Source organism: Pteropus alecto, unplaced genomic scaffold, assembly GCF_000325575.1.
Source record: "Pteropus alecto unplaced genomic scaffold, ASM32557v1 scaffold114, whole genome shotgun sequence".
Taxonomy (NCBI): Eukaryota; Metazoa; Chordata; class Mammalia; order Chiroptera; family Pteropodidae; genus Pteropus; species Pteropus alecto.
In genome coordinates this window covers 1,048,953-1,065,041 of record NW_006435793.1, presented here as the reverse complement: position 1 = coordinate 1,065,041, position 16,089 = coordinate 1,048,953, and the positions used below count along the sequence as shown (strand labels likewise).

Here is a 16,089-nt window from a genome sequence, read left to right as displayed (position 1 = left end):
TACCCCTTTGTTTCTTTCGCAGTTAAACAGGACATAATCTCCACTTCCAAGGGTTGTTGGGAGAACCACATGAAGACATCTATGTAAAGGCTGGCTGGCTGATGATATCATGTGCCAATTTGTACTTTTTGCTTTCTGTTTTGGGGGCATTTGGTACTTTATTACTCTTTGATCAAAATGAAAGCTTTCACATGAGAAATCCATTTTATCTTGGGATTCAAGTCTTCAAACTTTTGTCCAAAAATAAAGATTATAAATTCCATGATGTAGTATGCATAGTGAATGTGAGAATTTAAAATGTAGCCTTTAAGGCTATTAAGACAATTACTTATTTAATATGGACCAAACCAAGATCAGCAAAGAGTTTAGGTTTCATGAAGAGCATAAAATTGGACAAATTCCTGGATAAAAGCCTTATAATCTAATTAGCCATCAGGATTCCATACATATTTATGCAAAAATTATAGGACTGGAAAGAATTTCAAGTTAAATGCATATGTGATTCTAAAAAGAGTCTTTAGCTTCTTTGTTCACTCTAATCTCTTATGTGCATTCAAATGTCATTGAATTATTAAAACTTTAACCACTTTAGTGTGACAAGTTGTCTGTAGGTGAATGGTTGACTGGATATAAAACATTATTCCCCTTCAGCTATTAAAGCTGTCCTTGAAAAAGAATCTCTCTCAATTTCCTTCAAGATCACTTGTGCTTCAGTGAATAGCATTAAACCTCTTTGCTTTTGGTAATGTCACTTCATCGGCATGATGTTTTTGCCCTTGACCTGTAAGAGATACAAGTGGGAGGTTCCGAACTGACAGTTGCATTGTCAGCTGAATATAAGTATAATTTTCTGTTGATAACAGCTGCTCATAAATGGAACAAGCTATTAAGAATATTTTCCTTCACTGCAGATGTTCAAATGCAGGCTTAATACATGGTACTTAACATGTTACCTTGGTTACCCCAGATATTCTGACTCTCGGAAACCAAATAGAAGTTGGACAGGCCTTACTTAGATTAAAGAAAATATTGAGTTATTGGATGTCTTGCCATAAACTTGCAAATAATCACAACTTGTCTACTGATGTCAAGCCAGAGAATCATAGCAACTCATCATGTTTGCTTCCACATCTTACCATGTGTCTCCACATACCTTCAAGGCTACATTAATAAATTGGGTTTGTATTTTTGTACTAAGGCTTCCTTGTTGTGTGACCTTGGGCAAGATATGCAACCATTCTAAACTATAGTTAACATTCCCATTTTACTTAGAGAAGAACTTGTGAATTTTATGCCAACAGCACATGCACATGTTTCTGCAGCTGTCTCCTTCTTTAGAGCTATTGTGGCAAGATCATCTTAGCATGATGTGCTCAACTCGAGGGAATTAGAGTTATTAGATTATTATTAAGTTTAGGGCATTCTAGCTATTAAGTTTAGGGCAACCTCATCACTGCTTTGGATTTTTTGGGGGAGGGAGGGAAGGATTCTTCTAACATCTTCAGGGCTTGACCGATTACTTTGCCAGTACAAGTTTCTTATCTGTAAAATGGGGATGTTAATAATAGAACCTGCCTTATAAGATTATTGTAGGGATTCTTCAGGCAATTCTAGAGAGCTTAGCATGGCCTAACACATGGGAGATATTCAAAATATAAGTTATTTATTAAAAGGAGGAGAAAAGAGTGTCTTATAAGGGGATTTTCCCCAACCCCAAGACTTTTTGTCTCTCTGGAAAGTTATTACCTTATTTCAAACTGTGTAAAAGCCCTTTTTCTGAAATTCTAAGGATAGGATAGGTCCTTAGACTAGATGATTTATGGGATAGCTTCCTACCCTGAGATTCCATTCTTCTGGGTATTTGATTCATAGTATTTATTAGGGTAAGTATTTCATTACTTACTATCCCCAAGTATCAATAGCCTGGTTGTCCTGGGTAAGCCATGTGTAGGACAAGGAACTAGCATGGAACTCGGTGGACTGTGGAAGCCAGTGAATCTAGTGTGTGTTCTGGCTTCAATACTTGTTAGCCTGGTAACCACCTAAGGCACGTTACTTAACTTGAGACTCAGTATCTACAACTGTAAAATGAGGATAAAAGAATATCCAGAATATCTTCAATGAAGGTGTAACGAGTTAGTACATGTTATATCCTATTGTACTGGGTCTCCAGAGAACAATCTTTCTGTTGGCTGCACGTTTCACTTCTCAGCCTGCATGGTAGGTATGCTGCATGGTTAAACACGGCCCAACAGTGTTTTATCTCTACCCCAAACAGAAGGAATCTCTTCTGCCTTGCCATTGTCCCAACACAAAAGTGATGTAAGATTTTAGATTGCACTCAGATTGTGTTACTATAAAGGCTTTAAATAAAATGCTTTGGTAGAAACAGTTTGGGCTCATCCACAAATCAGTGACAAAAGTGCCTGGCTTCCCACGGGCAAAGCAAATGATTTTGTGACTGGCTTTATTTACTTAGAGAAGAACTTGTGAATTTTATGCTAACAGCATATGTATGTGTTTCTGCAGCTGCCTCTCTCCTTTTTTAAGAGCTATTGTGGCAAGATCATCTTAGCATGATGTACTAAACTCAAGGGAATTAGACTGACTAGTTATTAAGTTTTGAGCATTCTAGCTGCAACCTCACCACTGCTTTTGATTTTTGGTTTTTGGGGGAGCTTCTAACATCTTCAGGGCTTGACCTATCACTTTACCAGCATTAACCCTTCACTGAGTTCTACACGCTGTTTTTATTTTGGGGTTGCCCAGATGGGTTTGCTCTGTGTTGTGAAGAATGTCGTTAATTAAGAGCTTCAGACAGAACCCACAAGTGCTTTTTAATTTTTCGTGCTGCTTGGTTCATCACTCTCCTTATCTCATTATCCGCATTTCTCCTCCAATCTCAAGAGTGACTCTCCTCCTTATAAAGCGCTATTGGCTGAAATGTGGCCTGCATACTGCTACCTGCTTGATTGCCTTGTGGTTTTTCTGCGAGGAAAGAAAATGTGAAATTAACTCATATTCAATCTGAAGCTTTTTGAAAATAGATGTGAACAAATGAGGTGTCCTGGGAATTTGCCAAAGCTCAATAATTAATAATCTTTTTATCTGGGTGAATAAGGAGAATGTTTAATAAGTATGTTCTCTAGAAAGTGTCCCTTCTTATTAAGCAGAATATTATAGCAGTGTTTCCCTAATTAGTGGTGTCCGAACACTGAAAGGAAAAGTAGAAAACTGAACTGAAAGTGCTGAGTGTAAAGAACTTTCATTCAACAAATGTTTATAGAACACCTTGAATACGCTAAACGCTCCACACGTTGTGCAATTCATCCCTTACAATAATTACCTCCAATACAACCACAACAACACAAAGAAATAGAAACACAGCAAGACACAGGGACTTAATCTAATTTACTTACTTGGTTCCAGCTGTGACCTGGGTCCAGCTCCACACCCGTCAGGCTCTAAAACTAGTGCTCAAGTCCATGGAACTAAGGTTTTTCATCGAGATGCAAAGTTACATTTACTCACATATTGAGGGCTGCGGCTAACCTGAAAGGAAAAGTAGAAAACTGAACTGAAAGTGCTGAGTGTAAAGAACTTTCATTCAACAAATGTTTATAGAACACCTTGAATACGCTAAACGCTCCACACGTTGTGCAATTCATCCCTTACAATAATTACCTCCAATGCAACCACAACAACACAAAGAAATAGAAACACAGCAAGACACAGGGACTTAATCTAATTTACTTACTTGGTTCCAGCTGTGACCTGGGTCCAGCTCCACACCCGTCAGGCTCTAAAACTAGTGCTCAAGTCCATGGAACTAAGGTTTTTTCATCGAGATGCAAAGTTACATTTACTCACATATCGAGGGCTGCGGCTAACCCAGGGAGGAAATCCTGCCATCTGATGGCACTCTGTGACATCAGACACCTGCCCAAGTTGTTGGTGAACCTGGCCAGCTTTCACTCCACAGGTTACAAGCAACATGCAGAGAGGAAGGAGGACATGTTGGTGAGAACACTGGAACAGTGTTAACTTCATCCCAAAGTGTGTAGATAGCAGCATGGTCGGCGAGCAAATGTGCCTTCTGGGGTGGTTGGGGGACAGTAATTTACATTCTTAACTAATTCCAGGTTGAGCTGCGAAAGAACATCAAGTCTGTGGAATGTTTTTACCATCCTATGAAGTGTAGAGTTTTAGTGTGATAGAGAAAAGGAGAAGTCTCCTAAATACAGTTATTGACTATATCTTGGTCTGCAATTTCTGGAAGTTCTTTTAAAATTAGGAAAAACTCAAGCCTTATAGCAGAATCACAATCTCTGGATGCTTATTGGACTCAGTAAAGAGCCTGTGCACCACAGAGGGAACTGACCAGTAGCCAGAAGGCCGATGACCAGGGATGTAGATTAAACCCTTTGTTTTCTTTTTCATTTTTTCAGAGAAGAAATTGATGTAGTGACTAAGTACAGACTTTGGGGTCAGATACTCAGGTTATAAAATCCAGTTCTGACACTTATCACCAATTGTGATCCTGGGCTCTTTGCTTAAACTCTCTGTAACGGTCTGTTTCCTCATCAATTTGAAGTTCATAATTAGATCTATGGCATGGAGTTGTTGTATTAAATAAGTAAGTAAATGCCATATGAATTTTGCTGTTGCTTTTATCCTTTTGATCCTGGACTTTTGACACCTTTTTAAGTATTTCCACTAAAAATGAAAAAGGGAAAAAGAAAGGTCAACTCAAAGTACTTAGTGTTTTAGTTTTTTGTTTTGTTTTTGTTTTTAGTAATAGGACAGGTGAAACTATTAATCTAAAGTTGGGTCACTAGTTTGATTTCATTGATTTTCATTCTAATATGAATTTTCATGAATTGACTATGCTTTAGTCACAGGGTTTTTTGAAGACATGATAATTTTAATATAGCCAGCATTCGCTGACTGGCTACTTGATGCCCAGCTCAGCATTATTGCAGACATGATAAAGTGAGAGGAGGGCATGTTGGAGCTAAGGCAAACATTTAATCACCTCTTCCACAGTTCTCCTTGGAACACCCATAAGTATTCGCCAGTGTTGTCATTTAGTATAGTTCTAGATGCTGTGAGAGACTCAACGACTTATAAGTCAGATCATTCTTATAGTTTACAGTCCGGAAAGAAAGATAACCCAGGTACCCACTGAAAGTTAGCTAAGAACTTTGGAGCTTGACTGCAAGATAAAATGAGAGCACAGAAGGGAAATCATGGACTGGAAAGGGGCTAAGAGATTGCCTTACCTCATTCTGTCATCGATGTCTTAATGTAGTCTGTGATTAAACACCACATCAGTGGCTCAGGTAGTAAGCTGTGTGGCTTATGTACAGATCAGAACATGATTGTTGTTACTGACTGACTGACTGATTTTAGAAGGCTTCCTGGCAGAGGTAGAAACTGAACTGTGCCTTGAAGATGTGGAAATTGGAAAAGCAAAAAGAAAATAAGGAAAGGCATTCATATATGTTTGGGGACCCCAACTAATGAGGGAAATAAATTTACTATAAAGTATTGATCTTTTTCTCCTTTAAGCACGGTATTTTAAAAAGCGATACGAAGTGATTTTTGATTACAGTCTGTCCCGTGCTGTGCCTGACTCTGCGTCAGATGAAGCTGAGAGGACACAATTGAAATTCAGGAAGAGATTAAAGAGGAGGCTGCAGGTGATTCAACAGAATAAACAGAAAGCTGTTTATCACTGCTGGATATAGCACTAGAAAGATGTATGTTTTAATTTGAGAGATTTAAATAGGAAAATGCATTTTAACATTCCCACCACTCCCCCTTTAATCAACTGCTAAATCTTATTTGCTCTTCTAATTATCTCTTGAATTCACTCACCCTTCTGTCTCTATTGCTTTATCCTTAACTTAACCCAAGCCACCTTCTCCTCTTATCTAGATGGAGCGAGCCTTCAGCCGGCCACGTCACTGTATGTATGTATTTATACTTTTTCCACTGTGCCTAACCGCTTTCTGTATCCTGAATAATCTTTGGTAAAAGCAAATTAGGACATGGCAGTTTACTTCCTTAAAACCCTTCAATAGTTTGCTAGGACTCTGAGAATTAATTCCAAACTTTTTTGCATGCCTACTGGCCCTGCATCATCTAAGCCCTCTCTTGTCTAACCTTATTACATGTCTCATTGCCTGTGCTCTTTATGTGTCAGCCATATGGCCCTGCTTTCTCTCATTTCAGGAACTTCCGTGCTGTTCCTTTTGACAGCAATATGGTTCCCACCCCCCGCCCCCCTTAACTCCTCTGCATCCAAAGACAGCTTCTTCAGGGGAGACCCCTGGCTCCCTAGACTGTTTACAGGTTGACCTTGTTATGGGTCTCAGAGAGTCACTATTTTTAATCTCACTTGTAAGTATTTGTTTAATGTCATCTTTCCAAGAGACACGTGAGTACAGTTAGTAAAAAAATAAATAAATAAATAAGCAAGGAGTTGTGAAACTTACATTCTGAGAGCTGGAGAAAGATGATAAACATAATAAATAAGTTATAAAGTATATTAAACAAAAGAGAAAGTAGATGTAAGGTAAGGGCCAGGAATGCTAGGTGAGGGAAGCAGTTCGCAGTATTAAAAAGAATGCTCAGCCTCTCTCTATACTATATTCAAATTAACCCCAGAAGTAGCATATGTTAAACATAAAAACAACACTGTAAAGCTATAACCTTTTATAAAGCCTGATATGGAATAGTAAGCCCTCAGAAGTGTTTATCAAAGAGACTAGTGGGCAATTTTGTCATTAGTATTATTATACTCATTCAAAATTCTCAGGTTGCCTCAGTCACAGAATTGCATATGCAATCTTCCCCTGATAGTGCAGCAGTGAAGGCAAACCCAGGCTTGTGCCAGTGTTATCTGAATCCTTCTCTGAAATCTCTTGTGGTGAAGAGAATTTCTCTCACTTCTTTCTCCTGTCTCCTGTGAGACCCCAATGGAGCTAATTAATTAACCTGTCACAAGGGCACAGGGACTTCCTGACAGTGATTTCTGAGGGTGTCCAAGGACCCAAGGATTGAATGACAAAAACAAAACTACTCTGTTTCAGAGAGTTGATATGAGGAAGATTTGCTATCTCAACTCATAGTTCTCTCTCTCTCTCTCTCCTTCCCTCCCTCTCTGTCTCTGTCCGTCAGTCCGTCCCTCCTCCCCCTCTCTCTCCCTCTCTGTCTCTGTCTCTCTATCTGTCTCTCTCTCCTTGTCTACTCTTCTGAAAAACAGAACACTTGGCTCCTGGGCAGCATAGCTTTAAATTGGAAAACGCAGTCTTGCTTGGCAGAACAACAGAATCACAGTCTCCCCACTGCTCGGAACAGCTTGCGACATACATCCCTACAGGCAAGACCATAAAGGGCTGTCTAATGTCCTGGAACCAGCACCCCCTAAAGGACTTCCTTGTGCACTTTCTTTACAATTCCACTCTATGGGGGCATTTCCTTTTTTCTCCAACAATTCTTCACCCTGGATAGATTTTTTTTTTTTCCTCTCCACTTAATTAGTGATCCCATCTTTTGGATCAATAGAAACCACTGTGGCCCTAGAGATGAGGACCAGAACAGAATTCAAAGGGAAATGTAGAGGAAACAATGACTAGAAAGTTTGAAAGGACACTCTGGTCCCTCTGACCATAGTAAGATAAATTCCCCTTCAAAGCCACTCCAGAGAGGCCCGGGTTCAAACAGTGGCTCCTACTTACCTCTCTTCACTGCTCGTCTCGAAAATGCAAAAACTAGACTGAAGCCAGCTCCTACATGGTTCTAATTACCTCTCAGCTAGACGATGGTGGCCCCTAACGAGTCTCCCTAACTCTAGCAGTCACCTACCACCACTTGTCTGACATGCTATCAGCCAAAGGGAGCAAAGAGAATTCTTTACCTTTAATCTAGTCAATCCTACGAGATAGATCTTGATGACAACATCAATGTAAAGTTGGTTGTTGATAACTGCAATTATATTTAAAATTTTATAACCAGAACCAGATGCAAGAGAATACAAATACTAAGTATATTTAAGGATCACATTGAGTACTTCTCGACTGAGAGCAATTGCAACATATTCTCTATTTTCTTCCCAGATTTTAAGATGAACACAAATTCCCCTGGAACCTACCCGATGTCTATGTCCTTTTGGACTGGGTGCATGCATGTGTGTCCCTGTCTGTCCTTAGGTGTTCTTGCTTCAGTGCCTCAATGTTTCAGTTTAACTGAGCATCAAAATTTAATTTCCTTCCATCCTTTGGTTTTATTGAAGGAAACATTAACTACTTTATAATTAAGGAAAGGTCTTTATGCCCTGCTACTTTTTCTATGTCCTCCCACCCCACCCCCACCCCACAACCCCACTCCACTGGTGGAAAATTGGGGGTAAGAAATATCAACAATAAAGAAATTAGGGCAATGCCCTGTTTCTCTGGGCATCGTGTTTACCTGTTAAGCAGCACTGGTGGTGGCTCATAAGATGATCCCAGGTGCTTCTTCCCATCAGCCACTTAGACAACAGCATGCTGCCTGCTTTTCTCTCAATTGCTTCAGGTCGTCCACTGAGCTTCGTGGTCAGCAGCATCCTTGTACTCCTTGTTTTTAAAAGATTCATCTCTAACAGAGATGGCTTACTTTTTGGTAGACTTGGACTCTTTTTTTCAATTTAACTTCAGCTTTCATTATATTTAATTAAGGCACACACCTTTTAAAGCAGGCATGTAAAGTGTTTTTTATTCTTTTTTTAACAATCAAAAAAAACCAAAAAAAACCAGAGGTAGAATTCAGTGGAATAATTTCTCCTTTCAATTTTACATATAGGGATCTGTTCCAGTTTACGTTTTGATTTCTAGGCCCTCCAAACACTTTATTTCACATTGTTCTTTGGGTCCGAGGTTTACAGCGGGTCTTAGCTGGTTGCAGTAAGTAGCAGAGACTGACCCAAGACCTCAATTAGGACCATATTGTCAATTCTAGGAAGGATTGACCCTAGACGTGGATTACAACTGGGTCAGGAGCCAAAGAACTGACCCAGAGCAAATGATGAAGCTGAGCAGCTTGGGCATATTGTTGGTGTCAACATTTGTGGACCTACTGTGTGCCGGGTACTGTGCAAGGTGCTAAGGTTTCAATGCTGAGCAGGACAAACCTGGCTCTGGCCACATGGAAAAAAGCTGACTGGTAGTCTAGAAGAGAAACCAATATTACAGAATTATATAATAAATACTATGAAGGAGGATGATGAAGGTATGTAACAGAGATCGAAATCAGTGAGGGCGGTTATGGAAACTTTCCCATTGAAAATGATGTTTAACTGCAACTCTGAAGGAGGGCAGACAATCGCTAGGCAAACATGGGAGAGGGAAGAGTGTAGAAAATGTGAGAGGGCCCAGAGGTGAGAAGAGCTTGGCATGTTGCAGAAACTGAGTGCCGGAGTACAGAAAGGTTGGGGGTGGGCATGGGGCAGAGGGTTTTGCAAAATGGGACTGGAGAGGTTTAACTGAGTCAAAAGTTATGGCGAGCTAGCCAACTTTTGGTTGGTGGGAACAGAAAGTATTCTTGGCCCTGTGTGAGCCCTACTATTACTCACTCTAATCCTTCTGAGTGGTTTCTCTCTGGGCCTTGGGGAGTTTCCTGCCATGCTCATCCATCCTCTGCTGAGGACCAAGGGGAGCCCTCTGCAGAGCCCAGACATTAGCCAACCTTCTGCCTCAGTTCTGAGAAGGCCAGCTGCAGAGACGCTAGACGTCAAGTAATACTTTGATGGCAAGGGGCAGTGGCTCTCTTGCAGACTGTCCATTCAGGCTTAGGGCCAAAGTGTGAGCTGGGCGTACTCATAAGCAGAAAAGATTCCCTTAGGTAAATGGGAGCGCTGACTCCCAGTCACTGAGTGCGGTCCAGACAGGAATACAGGCCTGGAGAGACTAAAGTGCTATGAGAATGATTCATCAGATTTAAGCAGTAGGGACAAAGCTAATGAAGACCATAATGATCGGGCCAGTGTACCCTTGGAGCCCCAAGGGAACCAGGAATAATCTCTGGGTCTAAAATGCCACTCAAGAACATTGTGGGGTGGGGGGGGTATCCTTACGGGGTCCCTGAATCCGGTGTATTTTGTAAGGATTTGACTCAATTCTGGATTTCCCCCAATTGTGGGTTTTATGCCCTTTGTATCTCTCTGCATTAGTCTGGGCTAGATCAAGGGCACAGATCTAGCCGTGAGACACTGCGGAGGGGGACAGACTGGAGGAAAAAGGAGTGCCAGTGCCACCCTCTTATTATATATAGGTCTTCACATTGTAATTCTTTATAAGCTTGGAAAAACATCTCAAAACTTAGCAAAGTATGTATCTTGAAAGCCTCAGGAGCACCTTCTTAAATCCTACACCATCTCATGATGAAATCTATTTTGCACTCATCTATAATCCCATTTAATTTGTTCCTATCCCTTAATGTCTTTGTTGCTTTTAAAAAAAAAAAAATTAGTTTCCAGCTTTGGGAAATTAAATGCAAGCTGTGATCCTGGTTGGAGCTAGTATACTGAATAGAAATGATCCAGACAGTGAGAGGTAGCTCAGTGCCATCAAGGAAGTTAATGCTTATTTAACATGTGTTAAAAATGAGCTGGATTTGGGGATTTTGGCTAACCTATATTTTTTGAAATATATTTAATTTTATGTAAAATAAAACATAACTTTCACAACACATTTTTTTCTTACCTTTTAATTTTCCCTTCTCTACTGTAACCCCCTCCCCCTTACCTCCAGTTAAGATTTGGACCACATAGAAATAGGCCCTATTTTTCCCCTTTCTAGACATCATCTCATTTCAACCTTACGCCAACGTAATTTGGAACTTATAGAAAGTTTCACTACACTGAATGTTATAAATCTCATGTCAGAGATGCCTTTGACATGACCCGAGTCATGGATGTGCTGTCACATTCTTGCTTTCCAGGCCCCGACACCAGGGAAAAGCCTACTGCTTAGTGGCCTAGAATCTCAATAAATATTCAATATTCTCTATCAGACAAATCGAAGGAAAAAACAATACAAGGAACTTTTCAGTGCCACTTGTGGTCCTTGGATGAGAAATGTTTTCATACTCGAGTTATTAATTAACCTAAAGTGAAGTCCTCTACCTGCAGCCTGGTGAGTTAGGACTTTTTTTGTGGTTGGTGGGAACAGAAAGTATTCTTGGCCCTGTGTGAGCCCTGCTATTATTCACTCTAATCCTTCTGAGTGGTTTCTCTCTGGGCCTTGGGGAGTTTCCTGCCATGCTCATCCATCCTCTGCTGAGGACTCAAGGGGAGCCCTCTGCAGAGCCCAGCTCTCTGTGCAGTGTTCTCCCTGCTGGTGCTCTGCCTTGAAAAGTCCAGTTTCTTAGGCCTCCTCACGTTCCCAGCTCTACCTACTCAACTCGGGGAGACCGTTGCCATTTTTCCAGGTTTCCCTTCACTGTGCATGGCCTGGAGACTCTCTGCAGGCAGTAAGCTAGGGCGACCGTAGAGCTAACTTCTTTTGGTTCTCATCTTTCAAGGATCACTGCTCTTTATTGCTTCATGTTCAATGCCTTGAATACCGTTGTCTCATTTACTTTATCTATATATTTTACTAGTGTCAGGCGTGAAATTCAATCATAGTTATTTTCTCTTGGCTGGAAGCAAAATCCCCTCAGGGCTATTTTAAAGTTGTTTTTGATACTCACTTTTTAGGGCCCAGCTTCATATGATAATAAACACATAAAAGAGTAATCTGACAGTAAATATTTATTTTGTGGCAAAACGAAACTTTAAAACTTTTCTCTTGAAATTATTTTTCTGAGTCACTAATTTAATTTACAATCATAGTTTCTCTGCGAAGGAATTTTTAGAATTAAGAAAATTATACCTATGGATCATTTTCAAATTAAATTGTTATGAACACTAAATTTAGTAATTAATGAAGTTGTGAGCCTTTTACATTTTTAGGCATATATTTACATATTCACTCATTTGTTTTTGCATAGTTTGGGTGCCTTAGTGTTCATTTCTTATATTTTCACGAGCTCTTTTTAAAACTAATTAATAAATTAATTTTTTATGGTGATATTGGTTAATGAAATCCAGTAAGTTTCAGATGTACACTTTAACAGTAAGGCATATATATATTTATACTGTGTGTTCACCTCTCACAGTTAGATTTCTTTCTGTCATCACATATTTGACCCCCTTTCCCTGTCTGTCTCCCTGTCTGTCACCACATATTTGACCCCCTTTTCCCTGTCTGTCTCCCTGTCACCCTCTGGTAACCACAAGTCTATAGTCCATGTCCATGAGTCTGTTTGTTTGTCCTGTTTGTTTGTTGGTTTCAGGTTTATATCCCACATATAAGTGATATCATGTGATCTTCAACTTTTCCTGTCTGGCTTATTTTGCTTAGCATGATTATCTCGGGGTCTATTCATGTTGTTGCAAATGGCAGTATTTCATCTCTTATTTCATGGGCTCTTAAATAGCTCACAGGCCTTAGAAGTTGGGCCTATATAGTAAGTACCTAGTGGATAAAACAGCCCTGCTTTGCCTTGGTGTTTAGAGTGGTAGCAACCACCACTTACAGGAGCTTTAATAGCCCAGTCATGGCCTCTGAGCTTGAGATGCCCTTCGCGTCCCCAAATGTCAGCAAGGTACCTCAGTGATTTCCAGGTGTTAGGTACTACCAAGCAAGAACAGGTTTGTTCCCTTTGGCAAAATTGTGACCTTTATCCCAGGTGAAGCAAATTCTTCATCAGCTCAAAACTTCATGTCCTAGGGGCTCGCTCTACTTTCAATTCTTCTAAATTCATGGCTCTTTACCAGGAGTCATCTCCACCTCCCTGTTTCTCTCCCCCACTTTAAAGGGCATAGCTGGCAATGTCTAAAGACATTTTTAGTTGCCACAACGTGGGGCAGGGGTATTACAACTATTGGTATCTTGTGGGTGGACGTAACTCAACCTTCAACTATATTCAGCATCGTCTTGCAATCAATATGGACTTAATGATATCACATTAAATTTGATCAGAGAGTTTTAATCAAGTGAAAAATTGTTAAATTTGATCAGAGAGTTTTAATCAAGTGAAAAATTGTTATCTCAAAAAAAAAGAAAATATACTTTAATGTTTCATTCTGGAAAAGGTAAGGAAGGACTTAGTTAAAAATATAATTAAGTTAAAAAACTTAACATTAATTTACGACCTTCAGAAAAAGTGTAGTTGGCCATTTGCGTGCACTAGGAGTCCCTGTGTCACTCTTATGCCACATTCCATAGGAACTGTTGAGAAGGATGACACAGAAGCAGAACAAACAACAACAAAAAATAACTATCCCAAGGAGATACCTAAAACGGGTTAAGTATTCCTTTAGATAGAGAGTAAGAAGGTGTGTTGGAAAATTCCTTTGATCTGGCCTTGGAAGTTTAATAAAAATCTAAATTCTCCATTTTGTTATTTTTTTTTTTTAAAGAAGAACCCAAGTTAACTGATCTCCTAATAGAACATTTTCAGTTCAAAATAGGATGTTATAACAAGTATTTAAAATAGTCTACTGTTGCCCAGCTACTCCATTCTTACAAATTAAAAGAATATATTATAGTGTCAGTGTTTTGTGTTTGCGTTCCACACAGATGCACACACAAACACAGGGCTGAAGGAACCCAGTGACAGAGACCAGTGATATGTTAATCCAAAGTTATAGCTGTGTAGTAATGGGAGCCAGGGCAAAGGGTGGTCACGGAAGGAAGAGAGACTGGGATTAGTGCCTCACTACTAAACGTCAACTCCAAAGGGAGAGGCAAGGGCAGAAACAAACACATTCCTAAGCTGTCCATAGGAAAGATCAGGCACAGAAAGAGGAGATCCATGCAGGATGGACAATAACAAATGTTTCACAGCAGCAACTGTGTTTCATGGCACGAGGGTAGTCTACTGGGTTAAGGCACCATGTAGCACAGGCAGTTGGAATTCTGTTGGCTGTAGCTAGGTGCGCACAGACTCCCTATCTGGTCCTTTTGACTCCGAGACTGTTCATGGCGAGCATATTATGTTTTCTTTGGAATGATTATTAGCTTGACTTAACTGTGTTGTAGATCACATTTTGCGTTGTTTGTATACAGCCTACTTATCTACAGGGTAGATGATATTTTTATGTAAATGCCTAAGGGACTGCTAAACATATGGTTCTTATACCATGTTACCTATTTCTGTTTCAGCCTCTACAATTTTAGACGGTGCAGTCTTGCTACATGGTGTAAGAAATGGCTGTAGGAAACAACACTCAGCGAAGTTATTCCATCATCCCGTGTTTTATATTTGTAGAGGTATGTGTATTTTTTACCTTTATGGACAAATTGTAATAATAGTAACAGTTTTTATGCTGAGAACTTGGGTTATTTTACAAAATTATTCAATCTTATAATTGATAATTAAATTTTGATAGTACAAATATGATAAAGAATTAATAAATTTGCAAAGTGTTTCTTGAAGAAGAAGCCATAGAACAAGGAGGTTTATAAATTTCATCTATGGGGGCACAAAATAATTGTGTTTTATTATATTTCTTATATTTTTAGTGGTGACTTCAATACATTATCAATTATGAGTGCAGCATTTTAATTAAGTTGTTTTTAAAAAATCAATATCATGTTTCAGGAATTCAACAAACCAGGCAGTTCACAGGTTATGTTAGTTGATGGTCTTTTGCCTCAGAACCCAAATAAAGAAAAAATCTTAAGAGTTGACTATCTCTAGTGAGCATTTTTCTTTAGTGGGGCATCGAGAGCTTGTATAATGTGAAATTTCTTCTGTCATGAATAATGTTGTTGAGTTGCTTCAAGTTTATACCAGCAAACAGTTTCTCCAGCATCTTTTTGGTTAAACTTCTTGTACCCCTTCCCCATTGTACCTCCTTTTCTATGTGTTTGCTATAGAGGAGACAAAACATGGAAATTTTAAGAAATTTTGAATCATATAAAAAAACAAAACCACTCCAAGTTATCTCAAAATAAGATGTTGATTTGCCAGAGATGATATTATTTCTGCCTTTTCAACAGATAAGGCATCTAACGGGTTGTCTTTTATCCTAAAGATTAGGTTTAATATGACAATGTAAAGAGCTGAAAAGTAAGTGTGAGTTTCCTTTCTGAGTAACTGCCTGGGTAGTTTCTACATCCCAAGGATCAGCTGTAACATTTTCTGGTATTGTGGGATCTTTTTAGCTGAGTGTGACAGAAACGTGGATGTTGATCCATTTAATTAACCATGTGAAAATAGACACTTGGGTTAAACCACTACTTATATTAGCAGACGTGTACTTTCAGGATATATGTTGTTTAAATATATCCTACAAATCAATGCAACAAGTATTTTTATCTTTTACCTCTTGAAATAACTTAAGCTGTCTGTATAGTCAGTTGGATCATTTTTAGTGTTCTGATTTTTGAACAAATATATATATATATGTTTGGCTGATTCTTGAGTTTCACATTATAGACATCCCTTGGGAATTTAGATGAACAAATATTACTTGATTACTTATTTTCTGATGATATTTGTGAACCTGTTTGTATTGAAGAATCAGGTAGAATTAGATTAGGTTGGGACAGAGGTGTTAATATAAGTCAAAATACACGTGGACTCAAACTAAGCTAAATCTCTGAAAGGGTAAACAAAGAACTCATATCTCACCATAAACACATATTCTTAATATTCTTGCTTTAACTTGCCATACAAGGCCAAGGGTAACACCATTCGGATAATAATTATACATTATATATATTGTGGGTTCTAGTTACTATTGTTCATATTGAAATTGTAATGAAAGAAAACAATTCTTTTCTCCTGCTGCTCGTGTGGGAAGGGCAGAAGGCTATAGCATTTGTTTTCAACATTAAAACTCTTTTGTTATAAGAAAAATAAATTTTTTAAGTGAGCTGGGGGAAATTGGGAGATAAGTCATCTGTCATCATCTTTATCCTCCCGGTAGCAATTTTATTTTACATTTTCTTAAAAATCAAACAGGAACCAAACCTCAAAGTGAAAGGTTTAATT

General features: G+C 39.0%; 1 protein-coding gene across 3 annotated transcripts in view; it reads left to right on the top strand.

Annotated features, from left to right (window-relative positions):
* The window catches only part of PLPPR1 (phospholipid phosphatase related 1), a 214,874-nt gene that overhangs the window by 96,225 nt on the left and 102,560 nt on the right, over window positions 1-16,089 (top strand). The window contains exons 1-2 of one of the 3 annotated variants that reach the window (XM_006911520.1): window positions 13,896-14,072; window positions 14,253-14,360. The exons of 1 other annotated variant lie outside the window; for it this stretch is intronic. In XM_006911520.1, coding sequence (XP_006911582.1) covers window positions 14,298-14,360 — 63 coding nt within the window. In that variant the 5' untranslated portion in view covers window positions 13,896-14,072; window positions 14,253-14,297. Of the gene's footprint in view, window positions 1-13,895; window positions 14,073-14,252; window positions 14,361-16,089 lie in introns of those variants that run through there. One more of the 3 variants, XM_006911519.1, reaches the window with a different exon arrangement.